Raw genomic sequence first — 15,434 nt, 5'->3', positions numbered from 1 at the left:
ACAAAAAAAAAAACAAAACAAAAAAAGCGGGGGGGGGGGGGCAGATTTGTACTCCTGAGCTCGGGCCAGAAAGAACGGCTTTGGTCAAAAGTCCTGCGTGCAGAAGTCGCTGCCGGATCAGGTGCAGATGGGGAGCCTCTGGAGGACTTGCGCATCTGCAGTGGTGCATGCCAGGGTGCAGAATGTGGGGGAGGGAGGGAGGAGGAGGAGGAGGAGGTTGGATTTATACCCCACCCTTTACTACCCGAAAGAGTCTCAGAGCGGCTTACAAACTCCTTTCCCTTCTACCCCACAACAGTCACCCTTGTGAGGTAGGTGGGGGCTGAGAGAGCTCTTTCAAGAACTATTCCTGAGAGAACAGCTCTGAAAGAACTGTGGCTTGCCCAAGGTCACACAGCAGCTGCATGAGGAAGAGTGGGGAATCAAACCCAGTTCTCCCAGATTAGAGTTCGTGCTCCTAACCACTACACCAAAGTGGCTCACTGCTTTCCAGGCAGCCACAGGACTTAGTGAAAGCTGAACTCAGCAACGGACTGGATTCTGTAACAGCCTTCGTTGGGAGTCAGGTTAAAAGCAAACCTGAACCAAAGAGTATAGGGCCCTTCTGCAAAAAAAAGCTGGGAAGTTGCCCGCCTCCCCGAGCTCCGAGCTGGCTGGTCTCTTCCTTGCAGGTCCTGGCCTCTTCAGCCCTCCCTCCCCTCCCTCCCCTTTGGAACAAAAGGAACTTACCAAGCTGGGTTTGATGCCTACGCTTTCGGCTGCTTGGAATGCCAAAAGGAGATTTCTTTTCTGTGAAAATAAGATTGGGGGGGGGGGGGGTTGGAATGTCAGGACCGAAGGGCACTTGAGTGTGGGGAGGGGGGTGAAGCCCCCCATACCGAGTCCAGCAGTTGGGATGCAAAGAGTGGAAAATAAAGAAGCCTCTGTGGGTAAAAGCAGGGCTATTTTTGGGCAGGAACGCACAGGAACGGAGTTCCGGCTGCCTCCCAAGTTGGCCACGCCCAGCAAGAGCTCATTAGCATAACAGGCCACACCCAACAGCAGAAACTCATTAGGATTGGCTACATAAGGGGTGTGTGGCCTAACATGCAAAGGAGTTCCTGCTACAAAAAAGCCCTGGGTTTTGACCACAAACAAGGTAAACAGAATAACAAGCAAAAGGTGGGTGTGGCTGGATGACCACACGTCTGGCAACATGGGGTGTGGCCTAATATGCTAATGAGTTTCTGCTGTTGGGTATGGCCTATTATGCTGATGAGTTCCTGCTGTGAAACTCTCAATTTAAGGTAGTTTCAGAGGATCGCTGTATTAGTCCGCGGAAGAGCTAGATTCAAGTCCAACAAGGTTTTTTGGGGGGGAATCAGCTTTTGAGAGTCCAAGATCTGGTATCTGATGAAGGTACCTTTGACTCTCAAGAGCTCATACCCCAAAAGTCTTGTTGGTCTCTAAGGTGCTACGGGACTCGAATCTAGTTTGAGTTAAGTCCCCAAATCCTATATTACTTTGAAAAACCCACAGCCCACTCTTCCAGACCCAGCATACTCGGGAAGACAAATGTCTGCTGCAAAGACTCGCTGCTATAGGTAATAAATACAACTATTGTTTGAATAATGATTTATATTAGCCATTATTGATATTACGTTTTGGAGAAGACTATTTGATCTAGGTCAGGACGTTAGTTAGTTAGTTTTATTATTATGGTCTTAAGACCAGCATACAATACAAACATAGTATGAAAAGGAAGGAAAGAACAAGATAACATACAGAATAAAATCTAAATTTAAAAACTTTTAAAATGTGACTCCCGCAATCTAAGACTCAATGCACAGCTCAGCGACTGAACATGTAATCTCTGCATTCTTATCTGATAGAAGCCAGTGAAGTCTTGCTTTGTTCGTATTGATGTGACCAGATATCCTATCAACTAATGGGGTAATGATTTTAAGACGAGCCTCTCTGTAGAATGGGCAACTGAAAAACATATGCTCTACTGATTCAACCTTGCATGAAGTGCATGAACATAGCCTTTCAGGGTAGAGGTTTTTATTATACCTGCCTTGAATAACTGCAGATGGAAGGGTAGAACATCTGGCTAGGGCAAATGCCGGGTCACTCCGCCCTTAGGAGATAATCAAGTCCAGCAAGAGCAGCTCTGGATCACTTTACTGAGGCGGAAAAAATACCTTTCTTATTCTATGAAGTTTATGGTGTTGGAAAAGACTACCATGGCTTAATCGGTTATAGGGAAATATGGACACTCGAGTCTTGATGTTCCATATTAAAATAATTAAAACCACTTATTTTTATAAAGGAAACAAGGTTGTGATGTAACAGAATGGTTCAGGAGGGAGGTTTTATAAAGGGAAGCCGGAAATGTGGAATACAATGTTATTTATTGTATTTATTATCTTGCTGTTTGCAGTCTTGTTTTCTATGTTCGTGATCCATTTGCCGCATAGTTTACGGTCTGTCAGGCCTTAACATTAACATTCGTCGGGATGGGGAAGGTGAGAGTTCCCCTCCCTCTTGGGCTGGAGCAGGGGTCGTTTCGTAGAAAATCCCGGCCGCTGCCGCCGGCCTTGCAGCTCCACTGCCGAGCCCCATGAGGGGCCCGGCGGTGGACCTGCAAGGCCGGCAGGAGTGCAAGGAAGCCCCGCAAAGGCCCTCCCTGGCCCCAGGCAGGCAGGGGTGGGGAGAGGCAGGGAGGAAACAACTTACTCTCCCTCTTCTCCTGCCTCCTCCTGGCTGAATGAGGGCCGGAAGCGGGGTGGCCGGAAGCAGGGGGCGGGGCTTCGTCGTGTGCCCCGCCTCCCCACACCTCACCCAGGGGAACGGCGATCCCCCGCGACCCCTCCCCGAAATGACCTCTGGGCTGGAGCCCAATGGCCCCCAGGAACATAAATCGGTTCTCCTGAGTCTTACACGAGAGGAAGGCTGTGAGGGCCCCAGATGGCTGTGAGGGCCAAGAAGACAGCAGCCCACCCTGACAGTTACGGTCCCCTGAACTTCCCCAGTTCCATTTCTAAAGAGAGAAATGTGACCGGTTCAAGCCTGAAACCACCATCCCACACCTCCAGAGCAGGAAATCCAGACCACAATTTAAAAATGACACCTGCTTCCCTGTTCAAAACATTAAGGGAAGCAAATCATTCAAGCGGGCAAAGGAAATAAGAGATTGTGCGCAAGCACGGGTGGGGCACGGGTGGGGCTGGAGGAGAAAAGCGTGCAAGAAACAGGCCGATTTCCGGATGGGGTTTCTTTGGGGGAGGGGGGAGAACCGCAAAATGAGCGAGAGCAGTCCGTAAGACAAGCTGAGTATTTACTGCCTAATTGGGGGGAAAATTTAGAGGGATAATTTCTTAAAAGGTGTCTTAAAATTTATCTCGTTCTTTCTCAAATTTAGCAAGCTTCTACTCCTTGTAGATGCCACAGAGGGCAAGCTTGCCAGCTGAGAGAAAGATAGCCCTATGGGGCACAGGGGAAAGCCCGGCCTTTCTAGAAAGGCCCACAAACGTGAACCATTAGCTTGCCTACATACGCATATATCTACCTGGAGTAGGGAAATTCCTAGAGATTTGGGGGTGGAGCCTTTGGAGGGAAGAGAGGGAGCCCAGCAGGGCATAATGCCATAGAGCCCACCCTCCGAAGCGGCCATTTTCTCCAAGGGAACTAATCTACGTCACCTGGAGGTCAGTGGTAACTCTGTCAGTTACTCAGGCCCCACCTGGGGGGTGGCAACAGGCACCTGGGCCAAACACGCCACAGAAACTAAAGGCAATATCGTCATTATTGGGATTGCCACCTGATCAAAGAAGAAGAGAAGAAGAGGAGATTGGATTTCTACCCCGCCCTTCACTACCTGAAGGAGTCTCAGAGCAGTTTACAAACTCCTTTCCTTTCCTCTCCCCTCCCCACAACAGACACCCTGTGAGGTTAGGTGGGGCAGAGAGAGCTCTGAGAGAACTGCTCTTGAAGAAGAAGAAGAAGAGATTGGCTTTCTATCCCGCCCTTCACTACCCAAAGGAGGCTCAGAGCGGCTTACAAACCCTTTCCCTTCCCCTCCCCACGACAGACACCCTGTGAGGTAGGCGGGGCTGAGAGAGCTCAGACAGAAACTGCTCTTTTTCAAGGACAGCTCTGACAAGAACTATGGCTTGCCCAAGGTCATCCAGCAGGTGCAAGTGGAGGAGTGGGGAATCAAACCTGGTTCTCCAAGATTATAGTCTGCACACTTAACCACTACACCAAACTGCCTCACCACTACAGCAAACTGAAACCTCAACCAATCAGTCCTATGAGTTTGTCAATCAATTAAATGAGGAAAAAGAAATTCTTTCTGGGTTTTTTAGGTGATGCAAGGGTATGCTGCGGCAGGCTGTATCTTTGAAGAGGCACTCCCGCACGAAAGGAAATGTTTCTTCTAAGTTGGGCTTGCATGTTTTATAAGACCTAATTTTAAACATAAACTTTAAAAAAAGAAGAAGAAACGCCCCCTGCTGCTCAGTCAATCCAGGATTTCTTTTTATCCAATCAAAATGTTCAAGGGAGGGGCCGGAGCTCAGCAGTAGAGCACCTCCTTTGCACGCAGAAGGTGCCAGGTTCAATCCCTGCCGTCTCCAGCTTGTTAAGGGATCTGAGACGGCAGGTGTTGGGAAAGACTCTCCTTCGCCAGCGTCCCCGGACTGCCAGTGGGAGCAGACAAGACTGAACTTCGTATATCCACGAGCAACAATTTCCCAGACCTGTGTCAGAACCCACAGCCAACAATGTAGTACACACTTTCCAAGAAAATGGATACTTTATTGAAGAGCCATAGATGCATGAACATCAGCACTTTTAAGAATGGTGGTTGCCCATTGAACCTTATAAGATATAGGGTATTCATATGCACCCCCCACTACAGTGGCCAATTAGTAACCCTCCTGCGCGCGGGATATGACTAGATGGCCGTTTGTACGCTGAAGCTGGGAACTAGCTTTCTTGGAAAACAAGGCACTATCCTCCCACCTGCGTATCGTTATAGATAAGCGTTTCTCTAGAGCACAGAAAGGAATGCACAAGCAATTATACAGATACAGAATGAAAGCAGTTATACAGACACAGACTGCATCCCAACCCCCATGGCAGCATAGCTGACAACCTGCTCTTCTGCTTTCAGTCAGAGGTGCCAAAGAGCACAGGGTCTGCCTGTGCAAAAGGTTCCAGGCTCCATCTCGAGTTATGGGCTGCCTGGGGTCCTGGAGAGCAGCTGCCAGTCAGAGCAGGCAATACCGGGTGGACCAACAGTCCGACTTGGCATAAGGTGTCTTCTTATGCTGGTGACGAATCCATCCCACTCGCTGGATGCCCACTCACCTTGTCCTGGCTGCTCAGCTCCTGGAAGGGAATGTGCGCGGGCAAGTAGGTGTGGAGGAGAGCGCAGAAGGCCAGGCCGTCGCTCCAGCTGCTGCTGAAGTTGGTGATGTCAATATTCTGGGGAGGGAGGGGGGGAAGGGAGGAGACAAACAGTATCAAGTCAGTTCTGCTGGCAAAGGTGACCTTGCAGTCTGCGCTCTCAGCCCTCGGCTCCTCGTGGAGTCTTGGGCGAGGACCGAGGGACAGCGTCAGCCCGGCCAGCTGGAGAAGTTCCCCCATATGGCTGCGGCTGCACAGCGAGTGGCATCCCATGAAGCCTTTGCCTTTCAACTGGGCAGGTTCCTAGTTCTCATGGGTACACCGTCACACTTTGAAAGAGGAAGATTCCACTTGCTATAGGCTCTGTCATTTGATGGCTTCCTAAACATTTTTTTGGGGAGGGGGTTCAGTAGCTTATCTTACGTACTTTTGAGTTTCGCATAGAAATATCACAGATCATACCTCTTGGCCATGTTCTTAAATTGTCTTTTTAAGCCACTCCCCCCCCCCAATATCTGCATCTTGAGGTTTCACCATGAACTCTTTCTCCTTCTCCTGTATTACTAGATCTCGGTGCACCGAATGTAGTTGTTAGGAAATAGATTCAGGACAGACAAAACTGTGGGATTCATTGCCACGGGAAGTACTGATGGCCACAAACATAAAAGGGGCTAGACAGGTTCATAAGAACATAAGAGAAGTCATGTTGGATCAGGCCAATGGCCCATCCAGACCAACACTCTGTGTCCCTCAGTGACCAAAACTCAGATGCCGTCAGGAAGTCCACCAGTGGGGCCGGAATTCCAGAAGCCCTCCCAGTGTTGCCCCCCCAAGCATCCAGAATACAGAGCATCACTGCCCCAGACATAAGAATGTAAGAGAAGCCATGTTGGATCAGGCCAATGGCCCATCCAGTCCAACACTCTATGTCATACAGTGGCCAAAACACAGGTGCCACTAGGAGGTCCACTAGTGGGGCCAGAACTCCAGAAGCCCTCCCACTGTTGCCCTCCCAAGCACCAAGAATATAGAGCATCGCTGCCCCGGACATAAGAGTATTAGAGAAGCCATGTTGGATCAGGCCAATGGCCCATCCAGTCCAACACTCTGTGTCACACAGTGGCCAAAACACAGGTCCCATCAGGAGGTCCACCAGCAGGGCCAGAACTCCAGAAGCCCTCATGTCGGAGAGGTCCATCAATGGCTACTGCTCAGGGTGAATTAAGAGAACCTTCATCTACAGCGGCAGCAAACTTCTAAATACCAGAGCTGGGAGGCAGCAGGAGCAGGGTAGGGACTTAGCCTCTGTGCCCTTTTTGTTTGGCCCTCCAGAGTAAATAGCTGGCAGTGAAAGAGGGTGCTGGATGGCTGGCTCATCTTATGTTCCTGAAGCTTATGGCAAAACACATTGGCTGGACTTTAAGGAGCACTAGACTCATATTTTTTTTCTGCAAAAGACTAATACAGCTACCTCAGTGGATACTGAAAATTCATAACTCTATCCAGAGACATGGGCCACAACAGCCACCTGAAACCCCTATGCTCATGGACAGTCTACCTTGAGCACATGAAAAGCTGTCTTATACTGTATCAGATCGCTGGTCCTTCAAAGTCAGTCTTGTCTACTCAAACTGGCAGGGGTTCTCCAAGGTCCCAGGTAGAGGTTTTTCACATCACCTACTACCTGATCCTTTGACACGGAGATGCTCTCCCACTGAGCCACGGCCCTTCCCCACCTTGGAGTAAGACGTGGTGCTGAGAGCCAAAGAGGACCTTCATCGTCCTGCCTATGGGCTTCTAAAAATAAAATAAATAAAAAATAGAGGCACCCAGAGACAAGAGACTGAACTAGACGGAGCTGGATCAAGATGGGCAGCCGCGATTGTCTGTCTGAAGCAGTAGAAAAGAGCAAGAGTCCAGGGGCACATGAAAGACTAACAAAATCCGTGGCAGGGGATGAGCTTTTGTGAGTCGCTGCTCACTTCTTCAGATACCTCTTTATGAGGCTTTCCATTCTGTATGGCTAAATGTGGTGCCTTCTACGGAGGCAGATCAAGATGGGTAACTGAGTTTGTCTACAGCAGTAGAAAAGAGCCAGAGTCCAGGAGCACCTGAAAGACTAACAAAATCCGTGGCAGGGGAGGAGCTCTTGTGAGTCGCTGCTCACTTCTTCAGATACCTCTTCACGAGGCTGATGGATTTCCATCCTGTATAGCTAAATGTGGTGCCTTCTATGGAGACAGATCAAGATGAGTAACCGAGTTTGTCTACAGCAGTAGAAAAGAGCCAGAGTCCAGGAGCACCCGAAAGACTAACAAAATCTGTGGCAGGAGAGGAGCTTTCGTGAGTCGCTGCTCACTTCTCCAGATACCCCGCCACAAATTTTGTTATTCTTTAAGGTGCTAACTGGACTCTGGCTCTTTTCTACTGCAACATGAGACGGATCAACTCAATCAACAATCAAGGAAGCCGCAGCCTTCAGTTTGCAGGACCTGAGCGAGGCTGTTAAGGACAGGACATTTTGAGGGTCATTAATTCGTAGGGCACCGTAGGTCAGAAGCGACCTGACAGCACTTAACACACACACACACTCCCAAGGGAAATACACACACCTTCCCTTTTCAGTAGAAAAGAGTAAGAGTCCAGTAGCTGCACCTTAAAGACTAACGAAATCTGTTGCAGGGTAGGCGCTTTCGTGATCTGCTTCCAATCGGAAGACTCACGAAAGCTGCTTCCTTGTCACAAATTTTGTCAGTCTTTTAAGGTGCTTCTGGATTCTTGCTCTTCTCTACTAGACAAAGCTGGGTCTGCTCCTATGTCTTTCTGCTCCGGCCAGACGAGGGTTGGGTGTCCCCTGTGCCGCAGACGCCCCCAGAAGGTAAAAGGAGCCATCAATCCCAATCAGTGGCGCTGACAGGCTCTACGAGGCCTCTTGGACACAAGTCGCCGCGGGAGCCCGGTGCGCTGCTTCGATCCCAACCGTTCGTGCAACAGCAAGGAACAAATTATCTTGATGGAAACTGTTTCATTCCCAAATCTTAATTACCAGCCGGTTTAATTGCATTAAAGAGCTAGGCCGAGATTGGATTATCTCGCTCTGACAAAAGGCACCTTACATATGGTCATTTCTCAATTTGCAGCTTTCAGAAGGGAGAGATCTGCCACTCAGGGACAACCCCCCCCCTCCATGTCACACTTTAAAAGACGCATGGTGCTTTGTGCTGCAGGAGGTGGAGGCTGGCCGAGACAGCAGTGGGGCACCCCCAGTAATTCTGCTCTCCTGGGGGGGGCATTCATTTTGCACCTCTACTGGATGGGGGGAGGCACTGTGGCTCTTAAGAACCTAAGAAGAGCCCTGCTGGATCAGACCAGTGGTCCATCTCGCCCAGCATCCTGTCTCACACAGTGGCCAACCAGTTCCTCTGGAGGCCCAACAAGAGGGCAACAGAGGCTGAGGCCTTACTAAGAACATTAAGAAGAGCCCTACTGGATCAGAACAGTGGTCCACCTACTCCAGCATCCTGTCCCACACAGTGGCCAGCCAGTTCCTCTGGAGGCCCAACAACAGGGCATAGAGGCCAAGGCCTTCATAAGAACTTAGAGCCCTGCTGGATCAGACCAGTGGTCCATCTAGTCCAGCATCCTGTCTCACACAGTGGCCAACCAGTTCCTCTGGACGGTCAACAACAGGGCATAGAAGCCAAGGCCTTCATAAGAAGAGCCCTGCTGGATCAGACCAGTGGTCCATCTAGTCCAGCATCCTGCCTCAGTGTCCAACCAGTTCCTCTGGATGGCCAACAACAGGGCACAGAGGCTGAGACCTTCTCCTGATGTTGTCTTCCTGGCTCTGGGATTCAGAGGCTTAATGCCTCTGAATATGGAGGTTCCCCTCAGTCACCAGGGCTAGTAGCCACTGACAAACCTTTACCCTCTACGAATCTAAATTTTACCCCCTATACATTTAAAGCTGTTTATTCCTGAGGCCATCACTACATCCTCTGGCAGCGAATTCTGCATCTGAATCACTCTCTGTGTAAAGCAGTATTTCCTTTTGTCTTCCATGGGCAACTACCCAATTTCAGCTTATTTTATGTGTTGTACAACCAGTGAGTGGAGCAAAAAAGCCGTGCCTGTGGTGATGGAGGAGGAAAGTGCATTTAGCATCTCCGCCGACTCATTTCAGTTTTTGTTTCTTTCTCGCACGAACCAAGCAGGCACAACCTTCTAATTCCTCCCATCAATTTCCCCCATCAAATTTCTGCACTCTCAACACTGTTACGGTGAAGTCATGTAAAAAAAAAGCCACAGAATCATGGAGTTGGAAGGGACCCCGTCAGGTTGGGAACAATGTTCCCTCTAAGCTGTGGTGTTTTGTGAGCAAGAATCCTACTTTGTGAGCTACTGGCATTAAGGTTGTGAGTGAGTGATTTGGCTGTTGCATAAATTAGTTTGCTCTGGAGCTGTCCCTTCCTGAGCTAAGACAAGAATGTGTGTAAAGGTAAGGTTCCCTTGCCCGAAAGCCAGCCAAATCCGACTCTAGGGTTGCGGTGCTCATCCCCATTTCAAAGCCGAAGAGCCAGCGCTGTCCGAAGACGTTTCCGTGGTCATGTGGCCGGCATGACTAAACACCAAGGCGCACGGAACACTGTTACCTTCCCACCGAAGTGGTACCTATTTATCTACTTGCAATTTCTTGCTTTCGAACTGCTAGGTTGGCAGGAGCTTGAACTAGAGATGGGAGCTCACTCCATCATGCGGCACCTGGGTCTCGAACTGCTGAACTACTGACCTTCCACAGCCTGCAGTTCAGTGTCTTAACCACTTGAGCCACCGCAGCTCCGAGAATGTGTGAGCCAGAGGCTAAAAACCTGTGAGCTAGCTCACGCTAACTCAGCTTAGAGGGAACACTGGTTGGGAATGCTGATAATAGGCGTGATATAATGGGTCATGTTCAGTTGGACGTGACCCTTCTTCCACAGCTTACAATCCCTCTCCTCTGCTCCGGTCTACTGAACACACATTTTGACACCATTCATTGGAAGGAAATTGGAAGGGAGGGGAAAGGGGCTTGAAAGGAGGAAAAACGGGGGCCGGTGGCAAACGAAAAGGCTCGGGACTCACAAAAACAAAAAGAAACAGAAAAGGGCACTCTTGTACACCTTCATGAGAGAACTGGGTTCAAATCCCTGCTCAGCTACGGAACCCAATGGACGGCTGCTCTCTTCCCCTGCCTCAACAACCCAGAGGGCTCTTGGGAAGAGAAATCTGATGGCCCCAGAAGAAGGTCTCCAGCTTCTCGGAGGAGAGCGGTACAAAGGTGAAACAAATAAATAGAATCTGACCCTGTGCTTCCGGAATGTGATCCCTAGAAGCCAGGCGTGTTGAGGTGTATCCTGTTGGGCTGCTGTGATGTTCCCAACATTAAAAGGAATCGCAAGAGGAGTAGGAGGCAACAGGAAGCCAGCGGGGAACAGTCATGCCGGCACTGCCAGGGAGGGAGCATCGCCTCCTCCGCTCCTGCACAATGTGGGGGGGGGGGAGGATTTGAGACCCTGGCCCCACATCCTGCCCTGCCCTCTTCCAACAGGCCTGCAACCGTGGGGAAGGTGAAGCAGACAGGCAACAGGGAGTGAAGATGGATCCTGCACACGTCAACATCGACCTTGGCTGATGAAGACCAGAAGGAGGTTCAGGGAACTTACGGGACACCAGGGAATTCGGGAAGAGAAGAGAAGGGGAGGGAGCAGAAGGACCTCTGTGCCCTGTGCATCTGAGACAGGATGTCTGAGCGGACAGAGTTCCAAGTTTTGGTTTGGTGTGCTGGGGACTGAAGGCCTAGCTCAACTCTGGATTCACCGAGCGGCCACGAGTCTCGGACTCTGCTTCCATCATCTGTAAAATGGGAACAGAAGGGCAGTAGAACCCCCCTGAATACAGAAATCAATTATATACTTAGGTAGATGGGGTGGGATGATTTTAGAAAAATAAACAGATAGCTCGAGACATCTGGGGCCTCTGTAATCTACATACAAATACAGAAAGAGCGGAGAGGAAGCAGATTTGTAAAAACAGGTGGCAGAATTGTTTTTGCTCCACCAAATCCCCCTAAAACAGCACCCTGGATCCCTCCCCCGGGCCCTTGTTCCCAAGCTGTGTCCAGACAAGATCACTCCGGTGGCAAACCCTGCAACAGAGACAATTCCTCGCCCCCTCCCACTGGCTGACGGGGACTGGATTGGATTCCAAAGGCTGAAGAGAAAGATTTACAGCCACCAATGAAAATTAATATTCTTTTGTTTAGGATGCTCCCTGAGTTACACGGTGATCAGGGCCAAATGCATAACGAAGTGTATTCTCTCCCAAGCACTAGGTGCTGTGCAGGTGTTCAAAAAAGGCCCAGGCAGCAGGCTGATAATTTAAATAAGTCGGCAACTAAGAAAAGGCGGCAAATTGCTATTGCATTTCCACATAAGAACATCAGAAGGGTCCATCCAGTCCAGATCCTGTGTCTGACAGAGGCCCCAGAGGGTATAAAAGCAGGGCAGAGTAGCCAAAACCAACCCCTGCCATTGCCTCCCCAGAAAATGCAATTCAAAGATACTCTGCCTCTTAACACGGACATTCCAATTGTCCATTGCAGCTAACCACACTGATGGACTATCTGCCATAAAGTTGGTCAGTTGGTTTAATCTCATTTTACAGCTGGCCAGACTCAGTGGTCACCACCAACCCTCTTGGTCATAGATCCGGAGGAGTTAGCCATTAGTCTGTTGCTGCAAAATAGTAAAAACCCCAGTAGCACATTCAAGACTTAAAACTTTATCGTAGCATAAGCTTCTGAGAAACATAGCTCTCTCGCCAGAGGCATCTGACGAAGAGAGCTGTGTTTCTCGAAAGCTTATGCTACAATAAAGTTTGTTAAGTCTTAAAGGTGCTACCGGGCTTTTTACTATTTCGCTACTTCCCTTGGCAGCCAAGTACTTGAATTACCCACCGTGTGATTTATCTGAGCCAAATGTGTTTACAGACACTTTGGAACGCCCAAAAGGGACTGAACAACCTGGTTTTCACCTGGTTACATGATCCAAGCATTGGGGGGAGGGGGTGGGCTCCCTGAGAGATTTCCAAAAATGTGCAAAGAAAAATGATGGCAGGTTTGCAACAGGGTCGGGACGAAGGAGCCTCTCTCCCTGCCTTATTTTGCCTCCTGCTTTCTTTGCCCCCTTTCTGTCTCTACTTCTGGCACCTGCATACCCCATGCATCTTGGCAAAGCTGCCAGATTTGGGCTGGCTGTTTCCGGATGCAGCCGCCAGCAGGAAGAAACCTCTGTTGTGCCAACATGCATTTCTGCAGAAAGAAGGCAGCGCTTGGGGAGGAAACTTCTGAGAGATGAGGCAAGCCTTGGGCAATTATCTCACTCTGCATCCGACTGGCTTTGGCCCCAAGATGCCGTAAATCTCAAGTGGGCAGCCGGGAAGTCTCCGGCATGAAATACGCAACCAGGCAACCTTTGCCCAGAGAGGCTTCTAAATCGTTCCTCAGAAAAGACACAAAATGTTGTCTTCTGCAGGGGTCACATCACCCCTTCCAGTGATCTGTTTGGGTAAAAGTCCCCCCAAAGCAATTGGATAAGAGCAGCAAGGGATAGTGGGGAAGATCACATGACGGACCCAGAAATCCACTTGTGCAAGGATTTCCACCGAACTTGGGGTATTCCATTGGCCGCGCTTGCTTCGCGTATCAGGTTTGCTACCTATTGTTCAGTTGCCTCCCCATGAATATTTGATCTACTTAAGCCCCTTGGATTAGTAAGGCAAAGAACATTTCCCACCATGGGGAAATTAAGCCCTCGCCTGGGGCAGGGACTGCAACTCACCAGCTGGCTCTTCGAGCTGTGATGTGGTGGCTCCTACGCCCCATCTCGTCAGATCTCGGAAGCTAAGCAAGGTCAGCCCTGGTTGGTACTTGGATGGGAGACCACCTAAGGGAGTCCAGGGTCGCTACGCAGAAAAAGGCACTGGCAAACCACCTCTGAAACATCTCTTGCCTTGAAAACCCTCCAGGTTCACCATGAATTGGCTGTGACTTGACGGCACTTTCCACTACCAGCCTCCCTACCTCAAGAGACCCTTTTCCCATCGACTCATCTGCAGTGGAACTCCTGTGTGTTGCAGAGGCCGCTAGCCACTGGGAGTGTGTAGTCACTGCCCCAGGCAAGGATCTGGCCAGCGTTGCCTCCATGCATACCCCACACAACACATCCAATCTCTGTCTCTCTCTAAGCTGCATGGAAGTATCAGTCATGTTGGGTAAAAAGTCTTCCTGGGATGCATTCTGGGGCGTGGATCCTACCCTTGACTAAATCCTGGTAAGGTCTGGAGGGACCTCAGAGGTCCCCCAAGGAACACAACTGGAAACATACAGCTGCGGCTGGCCGTCAGGACACAGGGTGAGAGTAAAGGGCAGCCGCCCCGCCTCTTAGGTAACTGCAAAGCCCCAACAACTTTGCAGAGGTTGTAAATACGCCCATCCCACTTGATCCCTCCCCATCGGCTTTCGGTAAAAGGTGAGAACAAATGATTCACATAGCTTTACTCGAGGGATCAGCTAACCCAGGAAAAACTGGCAAAATAGTTAAATATTCAGAGATTGCAATGGATCTTTGCTTCAATGAAGAGGAGGCCTTTTCTTCTAAGTAAAAATCTCTATTTCTAAGGGAAGGGGACACAGGAAATCTATAAAACAACAAAGACACCTAAGGCTACATCTTTACACTTTGACTACATGGTCTACAACAATGAAGATTCTTCTTCTTCTTGACCCCTTGAAGGAAATCACCTGGATACATTAACCAATGATTGCGAGTAAACAGACTTCAGTTTTGCAGGCTTTGTTTCCACTGGCTCTGTGCCAGGTTTCCTTCCAGGTCAGTCTATAGCACACAAGGTAAGCACACATTAACCCTATAATGACTGAATTTTAGACCTTGCAACACACATATTTCCAACACTGGAGACATTGGAGACGGCTGGCCGTCAGGACACAGGGTGAGAGCAAAGGGCAGCTGCCCCGCCTCTTGGGTACTTGCAAAGCCCCAACAACTTTGCAGAGGTTGTAAATACGCCCATCTCACTTGATCTCTCCTCATCGGCTTTCGGTAAAAGGTGAGGACAAATGATTCACCCAGGGATCAGCTAACCCTTCCAGACATTCGAGAGGTCAAAGTCTTATCCCCATTACTGACACCAAAGCTCTGATCAAGTCTGATTCAGGTTCTTCAACACAACAAGCCAAGCTGCCCTCCACCACTCCACCCCACCCCTCTGCTGTTTCCCCAAAGCTTGCACGGGTGCTTTCGATCTGTATGGGTATCTCCCTCACAAAGGCCGCTTTGTCTGGAGTTCTGTCTGCATCGCGGGTACTTGGACTGGGCAACCCAGGAGTTGCAGCAGCTTCCCTAAGAGAAACAGCAAAGACGTCTCAGGCTTTTCTGTTTAGGTATAAAAAGGTGGCTATGGGAGCATCCCACAGGTGGTTTACAAAGCAGTGCATGGAACACACACAGAGAAAACTTCTCTCTCCTATTCCCAAAACACTAGAACTTAGTGGTATCCAACCTGACCTTGGTGGCCCAGGCTAGACTGATCTTATTGGATCTCAGAAATAAAGCTGGGTCGGCCCTGGCTAGTACTTGGATGGGAAACCACCAAGGAGGTCTAAGGAAACACTGAAGGCCTTTCCCGATGAACACGTTTAGTCTCGCCACCAACTGCATGAATGCACGAAAAGAAGGGCTGCCAAGTGGTAGGGAGGGCTCTGCATTCTCTCAGTTCCAAGCCTGCCCTGAATGCTAATGCTTCCCCTCACCTTCCTTACAGCAACATCAGAGTACTGGAGGCATCTATAATGTATTTATGTAAGCATGAGTGAATGATTGGCTGAGTTGGGGGGGGGGGAGAGAGAGAGAGAGATTACACCTCACTGGGGTTCTCTTTTGGTTGGTCTTGGTTTTTTTCTTTAATGCCTAGCAGGCTTTTTA

At 49.7% G+C, this 15,434-nt stretch overlaps 1 protein-coding gene across 2 annotated transcripts in view; it reads right to left on the bottom strand.

Moving 5' to 3' along the window:
• The window catches only part of SPECC1 (sperm antigen with calponin homology and coiled-coil domains 1), a 134,530-nt gene that overhangs the window by 4,290 nt on the left and 114,806 nt on the right, over positions 1 to 15,434 (bottom strand). For both annotated transcript variants that reach the window (XM_015422065.1, XM_015422066.1), the window contains 2 exons: positions 5,356 to 5,472; positions 730 to 789 (listed from right to left, as the gene is read on the bottom strand). In XM_015422065.1, coding sequence (XP_015277551.1) covers positions 730 to 789; positions 5,356 to 5,472 — 177 coding nt within the window. The remainder of the gene's footprint in view (positions 1 to 729; positions 790 to 5,355; positions 5,473 to 15,434) is intronic.

Source organism: Gekko japonicus, unplaced genomic scaffold (assembly GCF_001447785.1).
Source record: "Gekko japonicus isolate JY-2015 unplaced genomic scaffold, Gekko_japonicus_V1.1 scaffold182, whole genome shotgun sequence".
Lineage (NCBI taxonomy): Eukaryota > Metazoa > Chordata > Lepidosauria > Squamata > Gekkonidae > Gekko > Gekko japonicus.
The sequence above is the reverse complement of the archived record's forward strand: the minus strand, read 5'-3'. Positions and strand labels throughout refer to the sequence as shown.